The 25,220-nt window shown below is 48.7% G+C and overlaps 1 protein-coding gene across 2 annotated transcripts in view; it reads left to right on the top strand.

Moving 5' to 3' along the window:
- The window catches only part of PLXDC1 (plexin domain containing 1), a 60,005-nt gene extending 44,857 nt beyond the window's left edge, over nt 1-15,148 (top strand). The window contains exons 9-14 of one of the 2 annotated variants that reach the window (XM_074319668.1): nt 1,460-1,541; nt 4,820-4,880; nt 5,895-6,030; nt 10,300-10,335; nt 12,432-12,592; nt 13,856-15,148. In XM_074319668.1, the coding sequence (XP_074175769.1) occupies nt 1,460-1,541; nt 4,820-4,880; nt 5,895-6,030; nt 10,300-10,335; nt 12,432-12,592; nt 13,856-13,975 (596 nt within the window). In that variant the 3' untranslated portion in view covers nt 13,976-15,148. The remainder of the gene's footprint in view (nt 1-1,459; nt 1,542-4,819; nt 4,881-5,894; nt 6,031-10,299; nt 10,336-12,431; nt 12,593-13,855) is intronic. The other variant, XM_074319669.1, reaches the window with a different exon arrangement.
- Nucleotides 15,149-25,220: the final 10,072 nt, after the last annotated feature.

The raw sequence follows: 25,220 nt of genomic DNA, 5'->3' as shown, positions 1-25,220 counted from the left end.
TCTCCCCCAGGAGAGCTGCCTGTTCGTTTCCTCCCTTCTCTCGGTCTCTGCCCAAGAGTCCTCTCCTCAGAGGCCTTCCACAACCTCTCTGACTAGAACACATACCCCATGGTCATTGCAGCTCCCTGTTCTGCTCTACTTTTTCACAGCCCTTCTCACCACCGGAAACCCCAGTGTAGATTTATTTGTCTGTGTATGTGTTGGCCGTCTCCTCCACTAGACTGCGGGCTGTCTTTTATCGTTCGTCGTTCGTCGTTGTATCGCCAGCACCTGGGACAGTGCCTGGTTCGTGTCAGGCACTTAATAAATATTTGCTGGAGAATGAAGGGCTGGATGAATGAGTGACTGAGTAGCTGATAGGGATATTGACAGAAATGAATAAGACCACAGTCACTAACAGCAGGTAGCATTCACTGGGCTCCCCATGGGGCCGGCACTATTCTAAACCCTCCAGCCTTTATCTCGTGTCATCCTCACACTCTACCAAGCCCATAGCATCACGATCCTTCTTTTATAAATGAGGGACTGAAGCACCGAGAGGTTAAGTAACTTCCCAAGTAAGGTTTGAGCCTGGATGAGCAGAGATGCCAGCACACCCCCTGGGGTAGCCCATTTCCCAGAGGAGAGGAAGAAGGAATGGAATTACATATGCCTGTTTTACCCTCACAAACTCAGGCGTCCCTGGGAGGAGGCGAGTGAGGAGGTGAAGAGAGGCCAGGAGTGGGCACTCGGAGACAATCCCTCCACCTGGACTGAGTCAGAGGCGGAAATGAGTTCTCCCCGCCAGCGCTGGGTGGGGATCAAACCAGGATCATCTTAAAAAATTCTTTTCAGTGATTATAGACACAAAAGTGTATTATAAATATTACACTTGCTAAGAGACTAGATCTTAATTGTTCCCACCACAAGAAGAAATGGTGATTATGTGGCATGATAGAGGTATTACTGCAATGGCAAGCATTTTGCAATATAAATGTATCAAATAGATATGTTGTCCAGCTGAAACTTACACAATGTTATACATCAATGTGTCTCAATTAAAAAAAATCCCTTTCTACGCTTCCCAGACTAGGTGAGATCCCTTTGTACACGCCTGGGGCAGCCTGTAATTCTCCTTCATAAACCTCATCAAAATAATAATTACACGGTTATCTTCGTGTGATTATCTGTTTGATGTCTGTCTCCCCAGATAACTATAAGGCCCAAGAAGGCAGGAACCAGGTCTAACCGCTGACTCCCCAACACCAGCTCAGGGCCTGAGAGCCTGGTGACAGAAAGAAGGAAGGAAGGGAGAGATGTGAATCAGGGCTGGACGCACGTGAGGGTGGTGTTGATGACCTCTAGGGTCCTTGAGAGTCAGACCCCACAGTTCTGTAAGGACCCCGCATTCAGGAAAGGTGCACCTGTTGGAGGCCTGTGCGGGGCCTGGTGCTGACAGTCACTGCCTTCTCTCTTGCAGCCTGCCTGCAGCATCAGAGCTGTGACACCTGCCTGTCCTCGGACCTGACCTTCAACTGCAGCTGGTGCCATGTCCTCCAGAGGTTTGTGCCCAGATTGACCCTCGGGGTCCTGCCAGCAGAGTGTGGAGGAGGGGCAGAGGGGAGCACAGCTCCACTCCTTTCCTCAGGCCTCATGCCAACACGAGGGCATTTCTGGCCGGTCTACTCCGACCATAGGACAAGAACCTCACAGAAGTGAGTTTCTCCTTAGGGTTTTGGCTGATCAAGGTGACGTTATGGCAGGGTTCTTGTGCTCACGCGAAGCTCTTGAAAGACTGTTCAGAGATTCCAGCTACTGCAGCTCCCTCCTCATTCCTGGGAAGGGTGGTTCATCCTAGGGCAGGCCTTCTCAGAGTGGTCCACAGTTGCAGGCATTCTAAAATCAGCTAGGATCACGTGAACATACAGCTCCCTGGGACGCGCCCCGGCCCCTGCGTCAGGAAGCCCAGGAGGCTGCATTTCAACAGAACACGCATGAAATCTGCTGGCTCCTCAGACGGGGTGATCCAAAGACCCAGTGCTGTTGGGTGAGAGCTCCATGACCCCAGCACACCACCCCAAGATCTTTTTCAGGCTGCAACAGGGTTTCCTGAAAACTAGAGGTGTGGAAATGTTAGGCTTCTGTGGACAGTTGGGCAAGTTACAAAGCTGTGTTTGCTTAGTTTTAGAAGCAGAGAAAATTCTGGATGAGATGCAGGTTCAGGGATCCATTTCTTAAATCCAGCTCATCTTCTACTCCTTGTTCTGAAATCATTTCCTCACAAATTAGACTCAGAAGTTGAACTCTGTTCTCCTGCCCAAGATCAGTAAATGGCAGGAGGAAAAAAAGAGTAATTTCTTTGCGGACAAGGGCTCTCGTGTGAGTGCGAAGCCCTGCGAACTCTTGAAAATTGCAAAATCACAGAGTCCCTGAGTTCCTTGCAGCTGTCATGCATCTGTCAGTGTTTCCTTTGCTCCTTTCCAAAATCTTGGTGTAGAAATAGAAGCCACTGCCTTTATGGATGGTCGCCTCACACACAGGACTCAGCTCTGAGCTGGGAGGAGATGGGGGCCCTCATCAGGCCTCCCAGGTGTTCCTCCCACAGCTCTTATTCACTCTTCTGGCCTCAGTTTGCTTTCCCTGTCAAATGGACTGGAGTTACATGGTTTGGAGAGACGTGGGTGAGGAACACGCTGCTGTTTTAACTCCTCAAATACCAAACAGCATTTTTGCAAAGTTTTCAGGGACCTTCCCATGAAAGGCACAGAGCCTCAGAGAGAATATACAAGTTAGACCCCAAGTGGTTTCTTCCTGGACTAGAGCCTTGCAACGTGGCCCATCTTGTTCTCTTTCAAGTTTGAGAGCCACCATCTCAGTGTGGGGAGAGAATCCAGATGACCTCAGATGAGCCCTGGAATCCTGAGGCTGGCTGCCACCATATGACTCAGCGTCTAATAAGAGCTGAGCCATGAGAACTGCAAAATGGGTCAGATGGAAGCAAACCCTCTCACTGACACAGCCCCATTTAGCGCATATGCCTACTCCCAGAGATCATGACAGTTGAATGAGGTTGGTCAGGTTGAGGGAGGGCAGGGCGTTGGGTGTAGACACTGCCTGTGCTGTGGTTATGTCAGCTGCAGGGCGGAGAGGCTTCATGAGAGCGTGCAAGGCTGACGTGGTTCTGGAAACCTCCAGTCCACAGATACCCATGGACCTTGGCTCACCCCAATGTGCTCTCCTCTTTGCCAGTTCTCTGGAGCCTCAGCTGCAACTAAGAGCTGACTCCAGGTCCCTAAAATGCCAGAGGGCAGGGCTGGTGCCTTGGGGCTGGCCATCATGGCCTCTCCTACCAACAGCTGCTGGCACTCACCATGTAGGATCTCTACTACCCTTTCCCTTCCACCCACTCTGCTCTCTGCAGCCTCCCCGGGCTTCCCCTCCCTGCCCTGGACCCGGATCTCATTTAGACAATCTCACTTACCATGGCAGGTGTCTTCCTTTCATCCCACATTGCCTCCCCTCCCCCCATGGCCCATTTTGGAGTCTAAGGGTGACCTTAACTCCAGGATTTGACTCAGGAAATGAGGGACATAACCCTTGCCTTCCTGTGCCATTGTGAGGGTCCCATGAGGTGGTATAGGGGCAGCAACTGGCTGGGGCAACAGGAGACACTCCATAAATAGCCATTTCTCATGCCCTTCTTCTCTGAATTTGGGTTGGTTGTTTCAGGGCTTAGAATGTGATGCTCTTAGACCTACATCAAAGGCTCAGACCTTGAAAGAATCAGTGTGGCCTAAAAGAAACTTTAGTTCCCATCCTCCTCAGTAGTGGGCATGAAGGACCTGAGAGAGGGGAGTGTGGCTGGCTCAGTTCAGCTGGGCCTGCTGCAGGAGGACCAGCTCAGAGGCAGCTTCGGAAGGAAAGGCTGACAGCGCCTGGGAAGCCTCAGCCCTCAGCCTCCCAGGACCCAGGCAGGTGGCAGGCAGTTGCTGATACAGAAAGTTAACTAGCTATGAATTCTTTCTCAGCACGGGTGGTGCATGATACTATCCTTTCCATATAGATAGATGTCCCTACACTTGAGTAGAGCTTGGTGGATTCTCCTGGCACCAGAGAGTGAAGATGGGAAATTTGAGTGTGACACCACGGAGAACACTCTCTGGTTCATCGTCATGCCCCCCACTCCTTCCCTAGGGAAGCGCTTGGCATCTTCCAGCCCAGCGGAGCTGCATGGTGTCCTCTCAGGGGACCCTGGTCAGCCAGTTGTCAATCTCTCCCAGCCTGTGGCAGGACCCTCATTTTTGCCCTTTAATGATCACACAGGAAGATGTTGGTTCAGCCTGCTGAGGTCCGTCTGCTCCCAGCCTCTCCTTGCCAACTCCAGGCCCTTCCATAAAAGAGGGGTCTCAGTGAATGAACAAGACTTCCCCAGATGAGAATGTGTGTGTGTGTGTGTGTGTGTGTGTGTGACTTCCTTGAATTCTTAGCAATTTCACAGCTGCTCAGAGTCAAGGGGACCTGAAAGGTCATTAGAGGTCATGCTGTCCATCTAGCCTCATACACATACCTGTCCAGGCAGATGTGGCCTTGATTCTTGGGAGCCGGGTCAGAAAGAAGGTGGACACTCCATAAACATCTTGCCCTCCTGCTGGAGAAGGAACAGAGAAGCCAGGAGGGTCTCATTCCTGATCCCACAGCTGCCCAGTGGTCTTGGGGAGCTTGACCAGCACTGGGAGGCTAGCCCCTTCCTCACCATCATGGGAGAGCTATAGGGAGAAATGAAAGGGAGGGCTTCTCTGTCAATCCTCCCCACACCTCTGACTTTTGGTTCCCCCTGCAGATGCTCCAGTGGTATCGACCGCTACCGCCAGGAGTGGCTGGCCTACGGCTGTGTCCAGGAGGTGAGAGGCTTAAGTGAGCCAGGCTGTGGGGTGCCGTAGGGCTGTGAGCAGGCCCCTTGCCTGGGAGCTCCTCTCATAGTGTCCTCAGCTCTTGGTGAAGTTCTCTCCACCTGGGACTTGGAGCCTCTGGGAGGCTCTGCCCTGGTAAAATGACTGCTGGGGCTCCAGCCTTGAGGCTTTTGAGGGAGGCAGTTTCTGGGATTGAGGAGGGTTGTTCCAGGCTCCTCCCATTTAGAATCCCATAAAGGTTCCTTCTCACCGCTGGACTTTTCCAGAATGCCCTACACTTTGATTCTGGGTGGGGCGTGTCCTATTCCCACCCCTTACATTAACACAGGCAGACCCATTCATCTATGCGTCCTTTTTCTTTCCATCTCTTCTTGCAAAGCAAGCACATTGTGTGTGCCCATCACTTCATTGCACGCCGCCCTCCACTTGCTCTGATTTCATCTTAATGTGACCCCAGGAGCCGGGGGCCAGTGTCCCCACTGATCACAGCAGGAAAGTGAGGCTCAGAGAGGGTTAGTGACTTGGCCTGCATCTCACAACTGGTGAGATGGTGAAGGTGCCAGGGCCAGCATTTAAACGTAAACCCCCAGACCCCACTGCCAGGCACTCATCACCGTCCGTTTTATTAGGAAGGCTGCGTGAGCTGTCTTTTTCTGGCCTTACAAAAAATCTTATCCAGCAGCCCACTTCTGATGTTGGCTGTTGGTGAATGCACAGATTTTCTGTATTTATTTAAAATTGGTATCTCTGCTCCTTCCTTGAGGAAGGATTCGAAGCAGCAGACAGATAAATTGCCCTGTAAAATAAGATGCTTACTTTCAGGATAAAATGGAAGGCTTATAAGCACGTAGGGCCCAGCTTTGGTTAGAGTACCATGCTTTGACCATGCAGTGGAATCTTACATTTTCTGGCCGCTGAGGGATAGAAGTGCCCCCACCGTCCTCATCTGTGTGGCATGCCCACCGGCGAGGCTCTGTCCAGGACAGCCCTTCGTCTCTCTTCCAGGCAGAGAGCAGGACCTGTGAGGACTTCCGGGATGAGGAGCAGTACTCGCCCTCCCCCAACAGCTCCTTCAGCCCCTTTGATGACGACCTCAGCACCACCTCCTCCTCCCTTTCCATGGACAGCCTCACCACAGAAGGTACAGGTGGGGAGGAGAAGGGCAGAGAAGCCAGGGAGAAGGGTTTGTCGCCCCGGTGTACCACTGTCTCTGATGGGGATTACCTCGGGGAATGAGAATCGCCCCATCCTTTCCCAGGTGAGGGACCTGAGGCTCAGAGAACTGGGATCCCTTGCTGGTGAGAGCAGAACCAAGTTTAGAATGAGTGGACTCCACGCCCAGGCTCTAACTGCTATCCTGGCCCACGTCAGGGCTGTGGGATGGAATTCACTGTGGCGAGGGGAAAATGTTTCGTCCAACCCAGGGCCGGGTGTTTTATGTACTATTTTAGTTAATCTTACTAGCGATCCTCACCGAACCTGTGAGGCCTTCTCCCTGTAGCAGGTGTAAACTCAGTCCGCACACTCAGAGGTGAGAGGACTGCCTCATTTTCCTATACTTCAATCCTGGCTCTCAGCCCTCACTCAGTATGAGGAATCCCACCGCAGCCCTTCTGGGCCTGGGCTCCCTGCCCCTGGGACCTTGTGTGGCAGAGGGTCTGAGTAGGGCAGCTGTGACCCTCCTGGTTGCTGCTGATCCATCCCTGCCTTTTCAGGCCTGGCTGTCCCTGGGGGCTTTTCTGCCATCCTGAGGCTTTGGGTCAATACTTTGAATCTAGGCTAAGACTGAGAGACTTATGGGCTCTTACCACCTCCCATGAGCCAAATACCTGCTTGACGGGGACAAATAGGAGGAAAGGAGAAAAGAAAGAAGTTAATATTGTAAAACATTATTCAGCCACGGTCCCATTTTGTAGATATGGAAATGGGCTCGTTAGGGGCAAGTTAGGTTACTCAGGGTTACCTGAGGGATAAGTTGTAGAATGTCCTTTCCAGAGAGGCCCTGCCTTTCTAAATGCAGCCTAGAGAAGGAGAACTAGAGCAGGAACCCATGGGTCTGGCCATAGGGGAGTCATAGAAGAAAATGAAAAAATGACAGAAAGATCTAACATTTGGGGTGCACTGCCCATGTGTCAGGGAGGGTGCTAACATGCATGCATTAATACTCACTTAGTTCTCCTAACAATCCTGTATGTTGATGCTCTTTTATCCCCATTTTATAGAGGAGTCACTAAGGCTCAGAGAGGTTAATAACTTGCCCAAGGTCACACAGCCAGGAAAAGGTGGAGTCAGGTTTCATCTGGCTCCAAAAGCAGTTATCTTGCCCCTCTTCTTGGTGCTGAAAGAAATAGAAAAGGGTCTTTACGGATTCAGGGAACAAGGAAAAATAGCAAAAGTGAACAAGCAAGGCAGCTTCAGATGGTTCCCATTACTCTAAAGTTGCCCAGGAATAGCAAGGAGCTGGTTAAAGCCTGGGTATTGAGAGCAGAGCTCCTGCTGGTGCTGTGGGGGATTAAATAAATTAAATGAAAAAGGAGCAGGAGGAGACCTTGCCCTCCAGGGAGTTAATTTTCCAGTCCAGGGTAACCTTCCAATGAAAGGAAATTCCGCTTAAAATGAAGAACCACTTGGCCAGTCACCCCTGAGTTAACCCTGTGTGATTACAGCCTGCGTAGGGAGGCTTGTGGAGGCAGGTGAGGGACGTCTATCTCAGGTCCTGGGAGATGCTGTGAGTGAAAGGCATACAGCACTGCAGCCAGAGGTACCCCTGAGCAGGGCAGAGTCAGCGGGCAGAGAAGTCAGTGGGAGCAGGCTGCTGGTGGGTGTGCAGACCCCTCTGGCACCAGCCTGGCAGAGGAGCAGGGAGGCCTGGGGAGCAGGAGGGGTGGGGGCTGGATTTTAAGGGTTGTTCACTTGCAATCGAATACCACCCAATTAAGTGAACCAGAATGACCTCTGAGTGGCAAGCAGCTGCCACAAAGCCCATGCATTTTATTACAAGGAGAGACAGGCCCTCCCCCGGAAAACGCAACAGAAGGGCTCATCAGATGAGAAGGTGAACAGAACACGTTGACAGCAGCAAGAGGTGACAACTAACAATACAGAAAAATGACCACTCATTCAACAAACATCACACTCATTTCTTCACTATGTGAGTTTTCCTGGGCCTCTACCGCAATCCATTACTTAGGGAACCAATTTGCATTCCATGGACCCCCCAACAAGATGGCAGCTGGGAAGCAGCCCTTGGTGAATGAGAGGAAAGCTGTTGTGGGCACAGCGTGGTCACCTGCAATGTCTTTGTAGGAGGGAATGTCTGTAGGTGGCAGTGTCCTTTCGTCTGCCAGGGGTAGATGTTGTCTGGGCTACAGTGGATTTTCAATGGTCTAGATTCAAAATAAGTTGATTTGAATCAAGTTAATTTTTTCCAGTGATGTTTAGGGTCATTTTTGATGAACCAATTCATTGTTTTCAACTTGCAGGAGCAAAACAGGCTCAGAGGTGTGTTTAAATACTCCTGAAGAAAGCATAGCTTTCTGTTATGTCTATAACTCCCTGTTTTGTTTTGCTTTCAAATTTAGGGGTGCTTTTTGATTTCTTTATAATTATGTTATCGTTAAATGATGATTTACATGGTTCCAAATTCGAATCTACAAAATCAGGCGTATCCAAAGAAGTTCAGTTTCTAGTTTTCTCTCCTCTACCCTGTTCCCTCTTTCCCCTATAGGGAGCCATTTTAAAAAATTTTTTATAGTTTATTCTTCCATTGTCTAGTGTGAATTTTTGGTATTTCAAGAATTTCTGGAAATGAATAGCAGAGCAGGATGCCACATCCAGGCCCAGGCAGTGTAACGAGGCTGGGTGTTGAGGAGATCACAGTCTAGGGAAATAATGGGACCTGACATGCAGCAGAAACAGGTCCCAAATGCAATGGGACACCACAGAGGACACATCCATGTGTCCTCCGGGAAACGACAGGGCCAGGACTGGGGTGAGGTAAATGAGGCACTCAATACAGATATAAAATTTCAGGGGACACCAAAAAAAACAAAAAAAAACAAAAAAAAAAAACAGGCAATAATCGGGATAAATAATATTTTAATGCAATATTTGTAAAAACCAAAATTAATGCTAAAAATTCCATGATGAATAAAGTATCAAAATTTAAGTAAAGACAGGATCAGACCCTGCTTTACTTGTCTCACCCTCATCCCAGCCCTAACCCCTAATGCAGAGGGCAGTTCAGGGCTGACACTTCTGAAAGAGGAATAGAGAAGCAGAAGAAGGGTATTCCCTGCAGGAGGAACAGAATATGCAGGCCCTCAGAGACGTGCAAGCCAAGGCCTTGGCAGCTTGTTACAGCCACTCCTGCAGTCTTGAGTTGTGGTGAGTGACAGGAGGAAAGATTAGGGACAGATTACAAGGACCTTGAACACCTGTGAATAGAGGGGAGCCAGTAAACCCTTTAAGGTGATGTGGAGGGTGGAGGTGCTAGAGGGGGATGAGGAAAGAGATGCATGTTGCCGGCCCTAACCTGTGGACTGCTTAAAGCAGTCACCTTGTCATCTAGAACATTCTCCTGACTCAGAACTCATGCTTTCCTTTCCCCCACATGACTGCAGGAAGAACCACAGGAAGAGTCAATCACTGGAACTTATTTAGGAAGCTGCAGAACACACCTTGAGGTGGAGAGAGTGTTCTTGTGGAAACCTGCCCCCCCCCTTATACCCTGTGGGTGGTCTCCAGGCAAATCTGATCTTGTGACATATTCACCCCCTCCACAAATCCTTCCTCAGTTTCCCATCGCCCCTTAGGAGGGCATGAAAAGTCCTCACCTTGGTTTCCTAGCAGCCATTCCCCCAACCCCCTCATCCTCTTCACCCTCCAGCTACACGGAACTGCTTTTAATTTCTCAACTGGCCAAGTTCTTCCTGACTCTGAGCCTTTACCCGTGGGTACTCTTTCCTCTATCTGAAACCTTTTCTCAGCCCCATAGTTCACCCCTCCTTCATGCTCCCTTTGTCTGATGAGACCCGCCAGTCAGAACTTCATTATGCTGGATTTTAATTGTCCCCCCACCACCACCACCACCTGTTAACTCCCTGAGGGCAGAGACCATGTCAATCCTCAGCGCCTACTCCCACTGGTCAACTCATAATAGATAGTCAGTAAGTATTTGTTGAACTAATGAACATGAGACTAGGAAAAGTTGGCTTGTTCATGGCCTTCTATCATTACATTGCTGTGTGACTTTGAGCAAGTCACCTCCCCTCTCTGTGCTTCAGTTTTCTTGCCTCTGAAATGAAGGGTTGGACTAAACCTCCCAGACCTAGAGTGACACCCAGACCTAGAGTGACAAAGACCGTAAGAGTTCCACTAATCTTGTGCCTTCCCTCCTTTCTTTTGGAAGATGACACCAAGTTGAATCCCCATGCAGGAGAAGATGGTGAGTACAGGGCTGCTTGCCCCTCTTCATCAGACCTGTTGCCTTTTGGACCCACCCCCAAAGAGGGTGCAGCAGTCACCTTGCCTCTTTGCTTTTGTTCCTGGTGCGGGTGGGGAGAAAAACAGCAGCCTGAGCTTCGCAGAGAGGTCTGCTGGGTGGGAAGGCAGGGGACTTCTGGGCAGAGGCCCCCTATGTGTCTACATCTAGACATTTCCCTCCTCAGTCCGGAACCTCTTGTACTTCTCCAGGCCTCTCTGCTCTTAAATATTCACCGGCCTAAAAGGAGTGAGAGGAGGAGGGAAGGGCTGCAAGGGCAGGCAGGGCGGTGTGGGGGCCTGTGGCCCTCGGCCCCTTGCCCCCATGGGCCTCACAGTCAATGAGGGCTGGAGAGCAGCTTCTCTCACATTAACCTTCCTTTGATTCCCAACCTGGGTTGGCAGAGAGTACACAAAAGTTGTCTGCCACAATTTTTATAGGGTGCCAGAAGGTGAGGTCGCCTGCCCCGGGATTACCTGGGAGAGTAACTTCCTCTCTGATGATATGAAGTGCCCCCCCCTCCCCCGCCCTTCTCCCAAAGCCGGCTCAGGCCCTTGCTGCAACCACTGTAAGGGGGAGATAGAAATGCCTTCCAACTCCAGGGCCTGGGAGGTCTGGGGTTCTAGCAGGAGAGGAGGCGCTATTAACGCAGCACAGTTTAATCTGGTCTCCTGTCGGAGATGGAGCCATTACACCTCTGTGGGTAGCGGGGGTGTGGGGCAACTGGGCCACGTTCCCCTCGCTCTGTACAATGTGCTCGTCAGCACAAGCCCTGAACATCACGTCATCAGGGTCACTGTAAGCTGTGGGCTGGCTGATCGCCAGGTCAGGGGAGGCCGGCGTGGGGGCGTGTCACCTCAACTCTCCCACCTATTAGCAGATAGAGGCACTAACCCTGCACTGGCTTGCGGGGTGCAGGGTGCGGGGGGAGGGTGGGGAGGGGGGTGTAATTCCTCTCCTGGGTTTCCTCTGCTTGCAGAGAAGTGGGGTTGGGGAGGTCACTGATTTTGGATGCATGCCACATCCCCTGTTGACTCCCATTTCATCCACTAGCTATGTAAATAAGGTTAGACATTCCTGTTGTTTATAGGCTCATCTGTCTCTATTGTATTATCTCCACATCCCTTTAGGGTAGCAAGAAGAAGCAAATAGCCGCCCCAGGTAGTATCAGGAAGTTAGGCCTCTTAGTGGCTGGCACTGACTGTGTCCTTGGGCAAATCACTTGACCTCTCTGTATTTCCATTACCTCAGCCGCACAGGAAGGGTGAGACTGGAGGAGTTTCCAGCTGGATAGTCTATGGAAATACTCAGTCTCCTCCTCGGGATCTATTTCAAATGCTTGGGAGGTTCTCAGAGACTGCCTGCTGCTATATTAGCCCTCAGAGGACCTAGCTCATTTCTTTTACTGAGCTCCTACAATGGGTTGGCCATTTTTTCTAAAAGCTGAGGACACAGAAATGCATAAGACACCGTGTACGCCCTCCAAGAGGTCACAGTCTGACAGTGGACAGTGACAGGTAAAAATATGGTCATTTTGCTATCATAATACCTGACACTCCCTGAGCTCATCCAAGATACCAGCCATGGTCCTTGGTCCTTGACATGAATTCTCTCATTTTAAGCCCAGCAGGTGGTTGTTATTACCCTTGTTCTACAGATGTGATAACTGAGACACAGAGAGGTTAAATAATCTGCAAGGTCACACAGCCAGTAAGTGCCAGAGCCTGGATTGGAACCCGGGCAGTCAGCTTCCAGCTCCCAAATTCTACCGTCACATCCCCATTGTGAATTTCTTCAGAGTGCTTATGTGGCATGAGTAGCAGAGAAGATTTCTTTTATGATTCTTATTAGACATTTGCACAGCTTTAAATGATTTTGGAAAACCACCTGAACCATGCTCATGATTCCACCCACTCCAGCCCCACCTTTTCATGTATTTGGTAAATAGGTCCGAAGGTTCTGTTGGCTTTCACCTCGGGGACTTTGTCAGAACCCAGGACTCCATGGTCCCCCCTTCTCTGCTCCACTGCAGCTGCCCTGCCCTAACGGTCTCTCCACAGGCCTTCAGAACAACCTGTCCCCTAAGACAAAGGGCCCCCCTGTGCACCTGGGCACCACTGTGGGCATCGTGCTGGCAGTCGTCCTCGTGATGGCCGTCATCCTGGCAGGGATCTACATCAGCGGCCACCCCACCTCCAATGCTGCCCTCTTCTTCATTGAGGTCAGTGCAGAATGTGGGCCCAGCTCCGCCGTCTTCTTCTGCCTCAGCATTGTCCCAGCTGTTCAGTACCTGCCTCTCCCTACCTCATTCCTTACCTGCCACCTGCCTGGCTCCGCTTCCCACCTGAGGAATCTTCCTCGATCCCATCTTGGCACACCTCACTCTGGCTCAGGCCCTTTTAGTCCCCAGCTCCCAGGGTTCTGCCCCTCAGAACTCCCCCAGCCCTCCTGTCCTGTCTGCTTTTGCTCCCCCACTTGTGAAATCAGAAGAGGCCCCGGGGGGAAGAAAGAAGGCCAAAGGTGCCACACATGCCCGTTTAGTGACTGTGCAGCCAGCCAGTCGCTAATGATTTATGGTCTCTCATGGCCAAATTTCAGGCCCGGTGCTTATTCAAAGCCATCACGGAGCTGAGATGTCGTCCACTTTGGCTGCTGTGTGGGTTTTTTTTTATTAGAATCGACAAACCATAGTAATAATAATAATAAAAGTTGCTCTCTCTGGGAACTTTCATTGAGGATGCTACAGTTTTACGTATCTCAGAATTCGGAAGAACCAGCCCAAGGTACAGCATGGGAAGTGAGGCCCAGTCCCCTTCCCTCTGGGCCCCAGAGCTCAGCAGTCCTTACCCCAGCTCTCTGCTTCTCATCGCCTCTCCACATGGCCCAGTGGTGGCACCTCTGTGACCACAGTCTCCTCCACAGGGTTCAGGAGCCCACTGACATTGCCCAGAGGCCCAAGTGGTTCCCTCCTCTTTGTTTAGAAACCCCATGTTTCTCGTGCGTCCTAACCAGTCATTCTCAGGTCTGAGCCTACTTAATATCGTCTGAGGAACTACAGACCCCCAGCCACAGGGGTGCTGATGGGGCAGGTCTAAGGCAGGCCCAGGAATCTGCATTTTCATAAGCTCCCCAACTGACTCTGAGGTCGTACCTGTACTGTCTGGAGTGTTACCTTGGCATTTCTAGAACCTCCCAGATCATTCTGTATCTCACCCACTTCCACACTTGCCATAGTCTCAGGACTCTACTCCGTATGCTGCTAAAGCTTTCACCTTGTGTCCTGTAGCCCACACACCTCAGCAAGTTTCCCAGTGGTTGAGGGATCATAGCAGGGAGGCCTCTGGAGAGAGGGTCCCTGAACTTCACTTGGCTTTGAGGCCCCCAACTGCCCTTGAAAAGAGTCTTAATGCTCTGCACTGTCCCTGGTGTGGTGGTCCCCAGTGGGTGAGGTCATGCCTGCTGACTCTGGTCTGTGCCCCCACAGCGGAGACCTCATCACTGGCCGACCATTAAGTTCCGCAACCACCCCAACCATTCCACCTACACGGAGGTGGAGCCCTCAGGCCATGAGAAGGAGGGCTTCGTGGAGGCTGAGCAGTGCTGAGAGCGTCTTGGAAGGGTAGGATGGAAGACCCCAGAGGCCCCAATAAAAACGAGTCAAACAAAGCAGAGAAGCGATTTTTCTTATTCTCCTCTGAACATATCCTGGTTGGGAAGATGGGACAGTGGTTTGTGGTGCTAGACCTACAGTTTGGCCACCACACCCCAGATATTGAAGCAGGGGCCAGAAAAGCGACCACACTGAGTTTTTAAGGAACCATGACCTAATTTCATCCTGTTTTGATGCAAGGAGCTTTCAATGGTCTACTCTGTAGCGGCCCCAGAGGCCCCTCCCACCTGAAGATGGCCAGATGCCTGCATAGGACACAAGAGAAGCGAACTCTCGATCGGGGCTGCCGCATTCCAGGGTCCATAGATTCAAGAGCTGGTCCTCATGGCTATGGATTCGGCACATTCAGCCCCCGCTTCTGGGTTCTGGAAATCTGGAGGAGTTCTCTCCTTCTGTTAAACTAGTACAGCTGCTCTCAGCCCTTCGTCAAGCCACCGAACAGCATTCTATCATCCGAGGAAAGCCAAAGGAAAGGAGAGAAAAGAACTTGTGAGGAAAATTGCATCTTTACGCTTTGCTCCCTCAACTTGCCCTTTCTGCTGAGAACGAGTACTTCTGCTTCGGACGTGTGTGCAGCCCGCGTCACGGGCTTTACCCTGGCTGTGCCCAGACTCAGCCTGGCGAGCTATGCGGGGCTCTTTATTCCAACGGCACGTTTGGTATCCATTGCACGAGTATTCACTGACCTCCTGTCAGTGCCAGTAAGTACCTCCAAGGGCAGAGTTTGCCTGATCATGATTTTTCCTCTTCCGAACCGGATTTTGATAGCTATTAAAGAGAAACAGGGTAGTTTATTGAGACACACCCAGCAGGGAACTTCAGTCGGAATCTGTTGAGAAGCTGTCGGTTGGAACAGAGGACTCTTGACATGGGAAGGAGGGACTTTCTATGTAAAACCTTGACCTGGAAAGCTGCTTCCATCTCCCAGTTCTGCTGGAAGTTTTTGGGGCAGAGAGTTTAGGCTCTCAAACTTAACCTCGTTTTAAGGGAATTCTGTCTCAGAGAGGAGTCAGGGCTGCTTCTGAAGAGGATTTAAAATGAAAATCCATAACTCATCCTCAGTCAAAGTAAAACATATCAGCAGTCAATAAATATTAAATCACAGTCTTTCCTTAGTCATGCCCTTTTGTGCATATCGTCAGGACCCTGCAAAAGAAAGAAGTTAGTCTGAATATACAGCCTGCCGAAGTGGAGGTAGGGAGTCCACAAGTAACCAGACACATCTAAACACTCCACGGGTGCTTTTCCAGATGCTCCATGGTTTATCCTCGATGAGGACACTAGTAATAATCAGAGTAAGAAACATGCTGGACCTCGGCTATCTATATATATATTTTATAAACCAGACAAGGAAGAGCTATGGGGAGGGTCAGAATTTGAGAAAGAAAAAAATACAATGCAGCAGAGAGAACAGGCTTCTTTTCAAGCTTCGGAGGGACAGGAAGGTGTGTAACAGCTCTCTTAATGAGAGAAGCGCAGCCAGGCACTGCAGTGACCTGGGCTCCCAGTACTCCGGGCCAGCAGGAGGGCAGTTTTTGTTCCTGCCTGACCAGCAAAGCATCTATGAACTTTATGTGTCTGAAATGACCAGTGGGGCAGCTTCTGTTGTGACCAATGCAGGGCACACCACCAGTTGTCCTACTCCCAAACCCAACATGCTTCTTCCCAGTGGGAGCTCTGCCAGCCATTCTGGATTCCCAAACGGAAAGAACACCGAGAATGAAGAAAGGGGCGGTGACGCACTTAGGCCTCTGCCATAACCGGTGCAGGTGGGGAAAGACTACGCGGTGCCTCTGCTGGCCTTGTCAAGAAGCCTGGGATGACAGTGGGGAGGGTAGTGGAGAGGGCTGGCAGCAGGTAGCCTGGTTTGTTTACAGCAGAAAGGACTAAAGATGTGTCACTAAGAGAGGCTTCTAGACTTTAAGAGCCTCGGAGTCCTCAAGGCAAAACGTGTAGCCCGGTGCTCCCAAGAAACGGAACCAGGCACTCACAGAGTTAATGCTGGGTCCCATCGATGCTTAGGACCTCTTGTGTTTCTTAGACAGACCCTAGAGTTTTACTCTAAGGTTTACAGCATGTTAGCCTGGTAGCTGGGGAGAGTGACGAGAAAGAGACATCGGGGTCTCATGGTCAGCCCTCTGCGTGTGGCTGACAGTCCAGGAAGGCAAAGTAGCATCTCAGGTGCTGTGCACCCACGGAGAGGGTATAGACTTCCAGGCCCCTCAACCCCACAAGCATATACAGTCTCCAAGGAAAGCAGGTGGTTGACAGTTCCTTTCCCTCTGTGGTGTCTCTGGGCACCTCACAGGGATCCCACTGGGACAGGACGCTCTAACCCTGGGCAATAGGGCTCTGGGGAGCTGTCTGCATTTTACCCAGACATAGGTAGGTCTCAGGGAGGCTCCGTTTTACACCAGGACTCTTAAGAGAGCCAACAGAACGTGGGAATAAGAAAGGAAATGAGGAGGCTGAGGGTGAGAGGGGCCCTGGATCAGGCTGTGAGCACAACCTCATTCTTCTTTAATCAGTCACGCCTAGATTTTCGGACATGTCCGGTAAGGTCCCAGGGGATCTGATTCTAGAATGTGAGTGCATATGAGACCAGCCCTCAACCCCAGCACCTAGGAATGCCCCAGGTAGCAGATGGGGTTTCCAAGCTTGACTGACTGGCTACCTCCCTCCCGCCATAAATCAGGTATTACCTGCTCGGCCCAGCAGGCCCCTGACTCTGGAAACCACTTCATCAGGTCTCAGCCTACAGCCTGAGGTTGAAAATGTCCTTTTGTCACTATTAGAGGCTCTCAGTGGACCTATGAAAGCAATTTTTAAAATTCAATGTGTTTCACCAGGGATCCCCTGTGTAATGTATTCCTGTGTATGTATGTATATATATATTTAGGCCTATACATATATATGAATACACATGCATGTACACATGTGCATTTTATTGCTAAAAACATTGGCTGAAGCTACAGCTGTGCTCAGCCTGTAGCTCGATTTGTTAAATTAAGACAGTGGCAAAGGCTGCCAGCCAACCACACTATTTGAAAAGCAAGGTGTTCACCGCTTGAGCTAGAATGTGAGTGAGTGATCACTCGTCTGGCTGTGGGCAGGGCTAAGCCCCTTCTCCAGGCCCTGAAACAAGTAACAGATCACAGCTGCACCCAGACTCCCTGGCCTTGAGAAGAGACACCAGGTAGAATCGCAGATAAAATGCAGCCAACCTCTCTTTCTCTCTTCATCCTCACTTCTCCTCCACTCCCCAACAAAAACCTACCTGAATTTACAGCACAATTAGAAGTTGTATGGGGATTGAGGGCATCCTAGCTGTCCTACATGCAATATACTCATGGATTTAGTGTGAATTCTCTGCCTGGATTCTCAGTGTTAATAATAAAAGGTAACATTCTTTTACGACTTCTGCTGTGTGCAAAATAAAGTGCAAAGGAGTTTGAGTGACATTCCGCAAATCACCACACATACCTTAATGTAGATGACTGACGTCTTCTGTAAGGACCTTCACGGAGGAGTACAGGAACAGCCTCCATCAATCTGCCCAGCAGGGGTATTTTCCCAACCTCCTGTCCCACCTCCAGGAGAAAGAGCCTGGAAAGAGACCCACCTATTTATTGATTTGGGGTTTGTCAAATCCCTGGAAGTAAACTTCATGGGTTTCTAATCTACTATCTAAAGTTACAAAATAAATCTGTATAAGTTAATGCTGCCACATTTCTGGAAGCTTTGCATTTGAACCATTTTAGCAGCCTCATTGTGTTTTCATTACTTTGCGTTTTTTGCTCACAAAACATGGTTAAGCAAACCAAAACAAAGAGAGAGAAAATATGAACTCCTCACAGCCAAAATCAGCTATGCCAAATTTCAGGCTCCAAACAAGCCAGTTTATAAATAAACATGCTGTGTTTGCCAAAAAAAGAGAGGAATGTGTTAGAGAAGGCAATGCAGGCTGGCGGAGAAAGAGTCCAGTTATGCAGGGAGTTAGAAGGTGGGAGCTGTAGCCCCAGCCCTGACCCTGAAGAGCTGTGTGATATGGGCTAAGTCACCCAACGTCTCTGGGCCTCTGTGAAATAAAGTGGTGGGGGAACTAATTGATCTAAGGTGGGAATATGCTCCTTTCCTCAGCAAACAGCTCCACCTGTTGTGTTTTGTTGTTGTTGTTTGTTTTATGTTTTGTTTTGAGTTCAGACCAAAGCATCCCTTTCTTTTCCATTATCCTGATAGGGTGACCAACTTGTCTAGTTGGCCTGGGACTTCCCCATTCTAACACTGAGAGTCTGTGTCCCAGGAAACCCATAATTGCAGAACATTGGGACAATTGGTCCTTGGAGTCTATCCCGACCCCATCGACTAAAGAGATGATGTTAATAATTTCAAGGACTTTAGTGTCTTGGACCTAACTATTCAAACTGCGGCCCATCTAAGCATCCCTTGGTGGTTAGTTGGAAATGCAGAACTCAGGCCCACCTACCCTAGACCTCCTGAGTCAGAATCTGCATTGAGCAGTTCCCCAGGTGACTCGGGTGAAACACAAGCATGTTTGAGAAACACGTCTAAGAAACAGTTTTACCCACATGATCACAACCTGTTGGGGAGGCATCATTCCCCCATTTCCCAGATGAGGAAACTGAGGCTCAGACATGTGGTTTACTTGTTTGTTCATTTGATCCATACTCATTAAGCACCTTGTGGGGACAGAGCCAGGAGTGCAGTTTCCAGGTTCTCAGCCTCACATAGAAAAGTGCTGGCTCAGGTAGCAAATGGCTATCAACTGTAATTGGATGGCCATCAGCTGTAACCAGTGAGCCATTGGCCACTAATATAACTGTTGTGGCTATGCTAGCAGAAAATGGGGGCTAGCAAGAAGAGGGTGGCTGGGCTGGCAAGCATGGATTGCAGTTAGCACAGCGGATTGCAGCTAGCAAATGGGGTTGGTTGGCAGTATGCCAGGCAGGCACCATTAAGTGGCTTGTCCAAAGCCACACAGTAGTAAGAACAGCAGTCGAGACAATCCCCAAACCCAGGTCTTCGATTTCCATCTGCTATTGTTCCCTGTGTAGCATGGGGAGGGTCAGAAGGACGTGACCACAGTTTAATATGGAAGCAGACTGTAAATTAAACAGAGGCCCCCCCACACCTGTAGAGAGCCTCAAAGAGATGCATAGTGACAACTTCAGATACACACTGTTGGCTCATGAAACTGTGAGCTTATCCTCTGTTCATTTACACAGCCCAAGAGCTTGAAAATGTCCTCATTATCGCTGGCTCCTTCTCATCCCCTTTCCACCACTCCAGTGACCTTCCCACATGAGGATTTGGAAGCAGTCTCCATACGGTTTTAGAGAACACCAAGGCCTTGCCTGTGTGCTGTTTATCTTCTTGAATGGAGGACAACTGCTTACTTCATTGGCCATGAGGGGGCTGGAGAGAAGGGAAGTGGAAAGGGAAGAGAGAATCCTTACTTGAATGGCCAAAACCAAAGAGACATTCTTTGGGGGATAATTTTTCTGATGTTCATAAAACATTTTTACATTTAGTGCCTAGAGATAGCTAAATCATTTCCACAGTTTCCGACAAAGGTAAAAGCACTGAAAAAAGAAACATGATATAGGCCAATAACATTTCATCATACAGTCCCAGTCTTGGGTTAGAACCTTCCCTTCCAGCTTCAGTCTTTCCTCTTCAAAGTTGTTCCATTCTGGCACCACCATCCTCCTGAGAAAAGTCTGGAAATCCTCAGAAAAGAACAGATATGATTTCTCCTCCATTGATCCGCCCGCCAGTCCCCTCAGTTTAGATCCCATTTTGAATTCACAAATATGCTGGTCTCAGTATACTCATATGTGGTGGGTCGAGGGCCCCCTACTTTGACTCCCCTCTGTCAAGGAACAGTACAGTAAATCCAAGAGCCCCTCCTCAAGGCCAAGAAGGCAGCCTGCCTCTGGGCCCACCCTCTTCTTTCTCCAGAGCTGCTGACACCCCTCTTGTTCCTTGAGGCTCTTTTCCCCCAAGCCCTCCATGGACTAAGCAAAATCTTCTCAACTAGACTCGCTCTTCCTTCTGCCTCGAGAGACAAGCACTCAGCCTTCTTCACCGGTGTGGGGACAGTGTCCCAGAGAGCAGTTTCCAGGCTCTCAGCCTCACGTGGAAAGGTGCTGGCTTGTTTATTAGATGGCCATCAGCTGTAACCAGATGGCCATCCACTGTGGCTGGGTGGCCATCAGCTGTTACCGGTTAGCCATTAGCCACTAATATAACTGCCGTGGCTACGCAAGGGGGTTGATTGGTTGGTTGGCTGGCAGGCAGGTAGGCAAGTAGGCAGACAGGCAGAGAAGCAGAGAAGCAGAGAAGCGGATGGCTGATTGCAGCTCCTACTTCCTGTGTCTCCAACCCAGCCACCAGCGAGAACATAGTGGTATGTGACTCCCCTATCTATGGCTCTGTGGGTGTTCCTTTTGGGCCTCACCATATCCTGCGTTCTTGTGCGGGGAGCAGGAGCTGAGACCCTGCATGGCAACTGGGAAGGAGGAAACAAAACTAACAAAATGACGCCGCAGGAATGCTTCCTTACAGAGGCCCTGGTCTGTTTACTTCTGTCCTCTGAGATGATGATGATGGCCGTGGGGGTGGTGGTGGTTCACATTTACTAAATGCTGACTCTGTTCCAGGCACTATTTTATGAGATTTATTTGTATCATCATTTATGGAGCTATTACCTCTACCTTCCAGAGGCTACTGAGGCGCAGAGCACCAGGGAACTTGCTCAAGGTCTCCAGCTGGGTTACTCAGACAAGGGAACTAGAACTCAGCAAAGGTAACTAGGAGTCAACTGGCCTTTGATATAGTTCCTGAGGCCAGGGCCTGCCCACTCCGCTGCCCTCAACATCTGACCAGCCCTCTGTCAAAGTCCGTGGGGATCCCTTTCTAGAGGGCTAGTGCCTACTGACTTGGGGGTCATGCCCATCTGTGGGGCCTCAGAGATTTAAAACTCCCACTTGACACTGAGGAAATGGTGCTTCTTCCCACCCAGTTCTGCTTCCTGGCTGGAAGTGAGGCTTCTATGGAGGAATGAACCCTGATGGGATGCTCCTCCTGTTCTTTGGGCCACACATCTTAGGGGCTGTTACCCGATGTGTTTTTCCTCATCTATTGAGCCCAGTCTACAAGGAGGGCTCCCTTGTCCAGTCCCCCAACCCCTTAGTGTTACAGAGGGAAAACTGATGTCCATGAAGGCCAAGGTTGACTTGCCCACACAGAAATCAGGAGAGCCCAAGTTCTCAGGGCCAGCATGTGTGGGTGGAAGGTAAGCAGGTGGGCTCTGATGCCATCAGGCCTGAGTTACATGCTGGTGATGCCACACACCACCTTCGTGACCTTACACAAGTTACTCACCGTCCCTGCTCCCTTCTGGCATCAGTTAAATGGAAGTGATGAAATAGTAACACCTGCCTCATCAAGCTTTGTGAGGATGAAACATTCCAGTGTCTGGAGCCAAGTCTAGCACTCAGTAAGTGCTCCACAAGTCTTGGCTTCTTTTTCACTTGTTAATTACTGAATCGAAACAACCTATTATTCAGGGCAATAAATGGATTTTCTTGCATTCTCTGCTGCCTTTACGGTTGGACATCGTTTCCACCAGGAGGAGGCGCACTACTGGGTGACCTGCTCTGCTCAACAGGCAGTTAGCGTCTTCTCTCAGAAAGTCTTCCACCCAGGCAGGATGGGAATAGTCACCAACGGACATCCCTGGGGCGGGGTGGGACGGGGTAGGCGGCTCTCATTACTCTGAAGGAAATAGTCACCATAACGACTCATCCCTCTTCAATCTTAGCTTTCTATATTTATCTTCGAAACACTAACTCATTTTCATGTTCTTTAGGGGGGATAAATGGAATATAAAAGGGTAGTGCAATATTCAGCCTGTAGAAATCAAACCCTGGAAACTTCCCTCAGTTTCCAGATTAATTTTGAAGGAGGGTCTCAGTGCCTAAGGCTGTTTTGTAAATACTCGTAGACTAAATGAGGCACTGGGTTTACTTTTCTAGTTCCTTTTAAGCCTAAATTAGATTAATTGTTGTAATTCCTTTAAAAAAAAAAGAAGAAGAAGAAAAAAACAGTTTAAACTAATAAAGCACCTACAATGAGATCTAGTAGATAACAGGCATTTGGCATATTTGTAGAAAAGATGAATGTAGAACAAAGGTGTGCCTCTTAACCCAAACAGAAACTCTTCTTTTCCTCACCTGAGAAACTCCTCTCACAAATACTTTGATGGAAAGAAAAAAGGTGAAAAGCCTCCGTGCTCTTTCAAAGGTACGTGAGGCCAAGACAAGTCCCAGTGTGGCTCTCATGTGCGTAGGTGGTCTGTGGGTGAACAGGCCCCAGGGAGGGCAGGATAAGCCTTCATGCCTGGCTGAAGAGCGAACCTCTAATCCTTAGGCCCATGGAATAACCAGGAATCACAAATTTAGACTCCTCATTTCCCCCCTTGCCTGCGTCCTCTCCTTCATGAGAGAAGGCCGATGTTCCAGCAGCCCCCAGAAGTGGGACAATGGATCATTGGACATGGAAGCATTTCCCACTCGTGCAAGCCCCCGGGGCTGGGTCTGCTGGCTTCTGGTTATTGGGCAAAAAATCACAAATTAACTCTCTGTCCTCAACACCCAAATATATGACTCATAGGCAGGCCACTGCACAAAGGACACAAAATGAAAAAAAAAAAAAAAAAAAAAAGTGCCAGAAGCACCGCGAGCATTTCTGGAACAAATCCCTGCCTGGAACAAATCCCTGCCTGGTCCAGTCTTCATAATCCAGATTCTCAGTTTCTGGAGGGAAATCGCTTTCTGCAACATAAACACGGGAGAATAGGAGGCATGGGATCGGTGGCCCAGGTTGCATTAGAAACAATCACCTAAAGGCTACAAAGGAAATTCTTTCATTTGTTTATGAAGACTTACCAAAAAGGCCCTTTGAGAAGCAGAAAAGCTCCCACAGGGGCTTCTCCAGAGTTTCTCCCAGTTCTTCTGCTTGGATTGTATGGTTAAAGAAATATCCATCACTGTGGTTTCTATTATTTCCATCTGAGTTCCTTCCTTTCAGGCAACTGTGCAGATTTGACAACTAGCAATTATAGGAACGTACACGAGTGCAGGTCTCTTGCACCCCTTGTATTTCCTACACCAGAGTAAAACAAAGCTCCGCATCAGTTTGGCATATACGGGACTCCCTCCTCCACCTCTACTCTCACTCATAATGAAAGGATCCCTGTATAGGGCTTTACAGCTTTCAAAACACTTTCACACGTTCAAATCTCAAAGGCAGAGCAAGCCAAATTCATTCCATGGGGGCCATGGCAACTTCCTGCTGCCATCCCTTGCCCAGCCCAGCCCAGCCCAAGAATGATGCTGAGTTCTATACAAGTAGAACCATACTTGATATATCTTCCTGTGTTTTTTTAAAAGTTTTTTTTTTTTTTTTTTTTTAAGTGTGTTTCCCAGGACCCATCAGCTCCAAGTCAAGTAGTTGTTTCAATCTAGTTGTGGAGGGCGCAGCTCACAGTGGCCCATGTAGGGATCGAACCAGCAACCTTGTTGTTAAGAGCACCCGGCTCTAACCAACTGAGCTAACCAGCCGCCCCATATTGATAGACCTTCTTAGTTTTCAAAATACTTTCTCTATATACCATGTTTCCCCGAAAATAAGACTTAGCCAGACAATCAGCTCTAATGTGTCTTTTGGAGCAAAAATTAATATAAGACCCGGTCTAATATTTTACTATAATATAAGACCGGGTCTTTAATGTATAATATAATATAATACAATACAATAAATACAATACAATACAATATAATAGAGTATAATACTGAGTCTTATAATAATTTTTGCTCCAAAAGACGCATTAGAGCTGATTGTCTGGCTAGGTCTTATTTTCAGGGAAACACCATAGCATCTCATCTGAGCACTGTAGCTCTCCTTTGAGGCTGACAGGGTGGAAACTAGCATCCCATTTTAAGGATAAAGGAAACAGAAGCTCATAGCACTAAATGGTTTTCCCAGGCCCAACTGCCTCCAACCAGAAGATTACATCAGAGCTTCAATGCCACCCACCATTACCAATATAACAACTCTATAAACAACTAACGTTTATAAAGTAGTATATTTCATGGTCCAGGCAGTGCGAAGCATCTCACAGGCATTTCAACCAGAAGGTAGAAAGGAAGCCTGTGACCTTCACTTGCTGTTGGATTCCCAAGGATGTCAATCAAAATACACTTCTTGGGTACCGACCCTGGGCCCACCAACGCAGTGAGACAAGAAATGCGAAACAGAGAACAATACAACCTAATCCATATTTATGGCCCAAATTGGTAAGCAGATGAAACTCTCAGAGCTGTGGTTGCTCAAAGGAGAACTAAGACGAAAACTTTAGAACTGCACACGTGGCCACTGGCTATGTGTGACTATGGAGCACTTAAACTATATCTGGTCTGAACTGAGATGTGCTATAAGTATAACATACACTCTGGATTTTAAAAACTTCATACAAAAATAAGATTGCAAACATATTAATAATTTTATATTAATTACATGTTGAAATTATAATGTTTGGGATATGTTGGGTTAAATAAATTATTTAAATTAATTTCACGTCTTTATTGTTATTTTTTAAATGTAGCTACTAGAAAATTTTAAATTACATATGTGACTCACATTATATTTCAATTGGACAGTGCTGGTTTCAAATAACAATCAGTCATCAACTTGTTTTAGATGCCTAACTAAATACTAAGCACTTTATGTGCATTTCCTTATTTAATACTTGCATTATCTCCATGATTTCATTACTATTCCATTTTACAGATGAAGAAGCCGTGGTTTAAAGGAAGTGAGTACCGTGTTTCCCCGAAAATAAGACCTAACCGGACAATCAGCTCTAATGCATCTTTTGGAGCAAAGTTAACATAAGACCCGGTGTTATTTTGCTATAATATAAGACTGGGTCTTATCTAATAACATAATATAATATAAGACCAGGTCTTATATTAATTTTTGCTCCAAAAGACACATTAGAGCTGATTGTCCAGCTAGGTCTTATTTTCAGGGAAACACAGCATATAGCTACTAAAAAGGATAAGTTAAAACTGTATGTATTGTGATGGAAAGT

This window comes from Rhinolophus sinicus, linkage group LG15, assembly GCF_036562045.2.
Source record: "Rhinolophus sinicus isolate RSC01 linkage group LG15, ASM3656204v1, whole genome shotgun sequence".
Taxonomy (NCBI): domain Eukaryota; kingdom Metazoa; phylum Chordata; class Mammalia; order Chiroptera; family Rhinolophidae; genus Rhinolophus; species Rhinolophus sinicus.
Note: the sequence above shows the minus strand (reverse complement) of the source record. Positions and strands in the feature narration are given on the sequence as shown.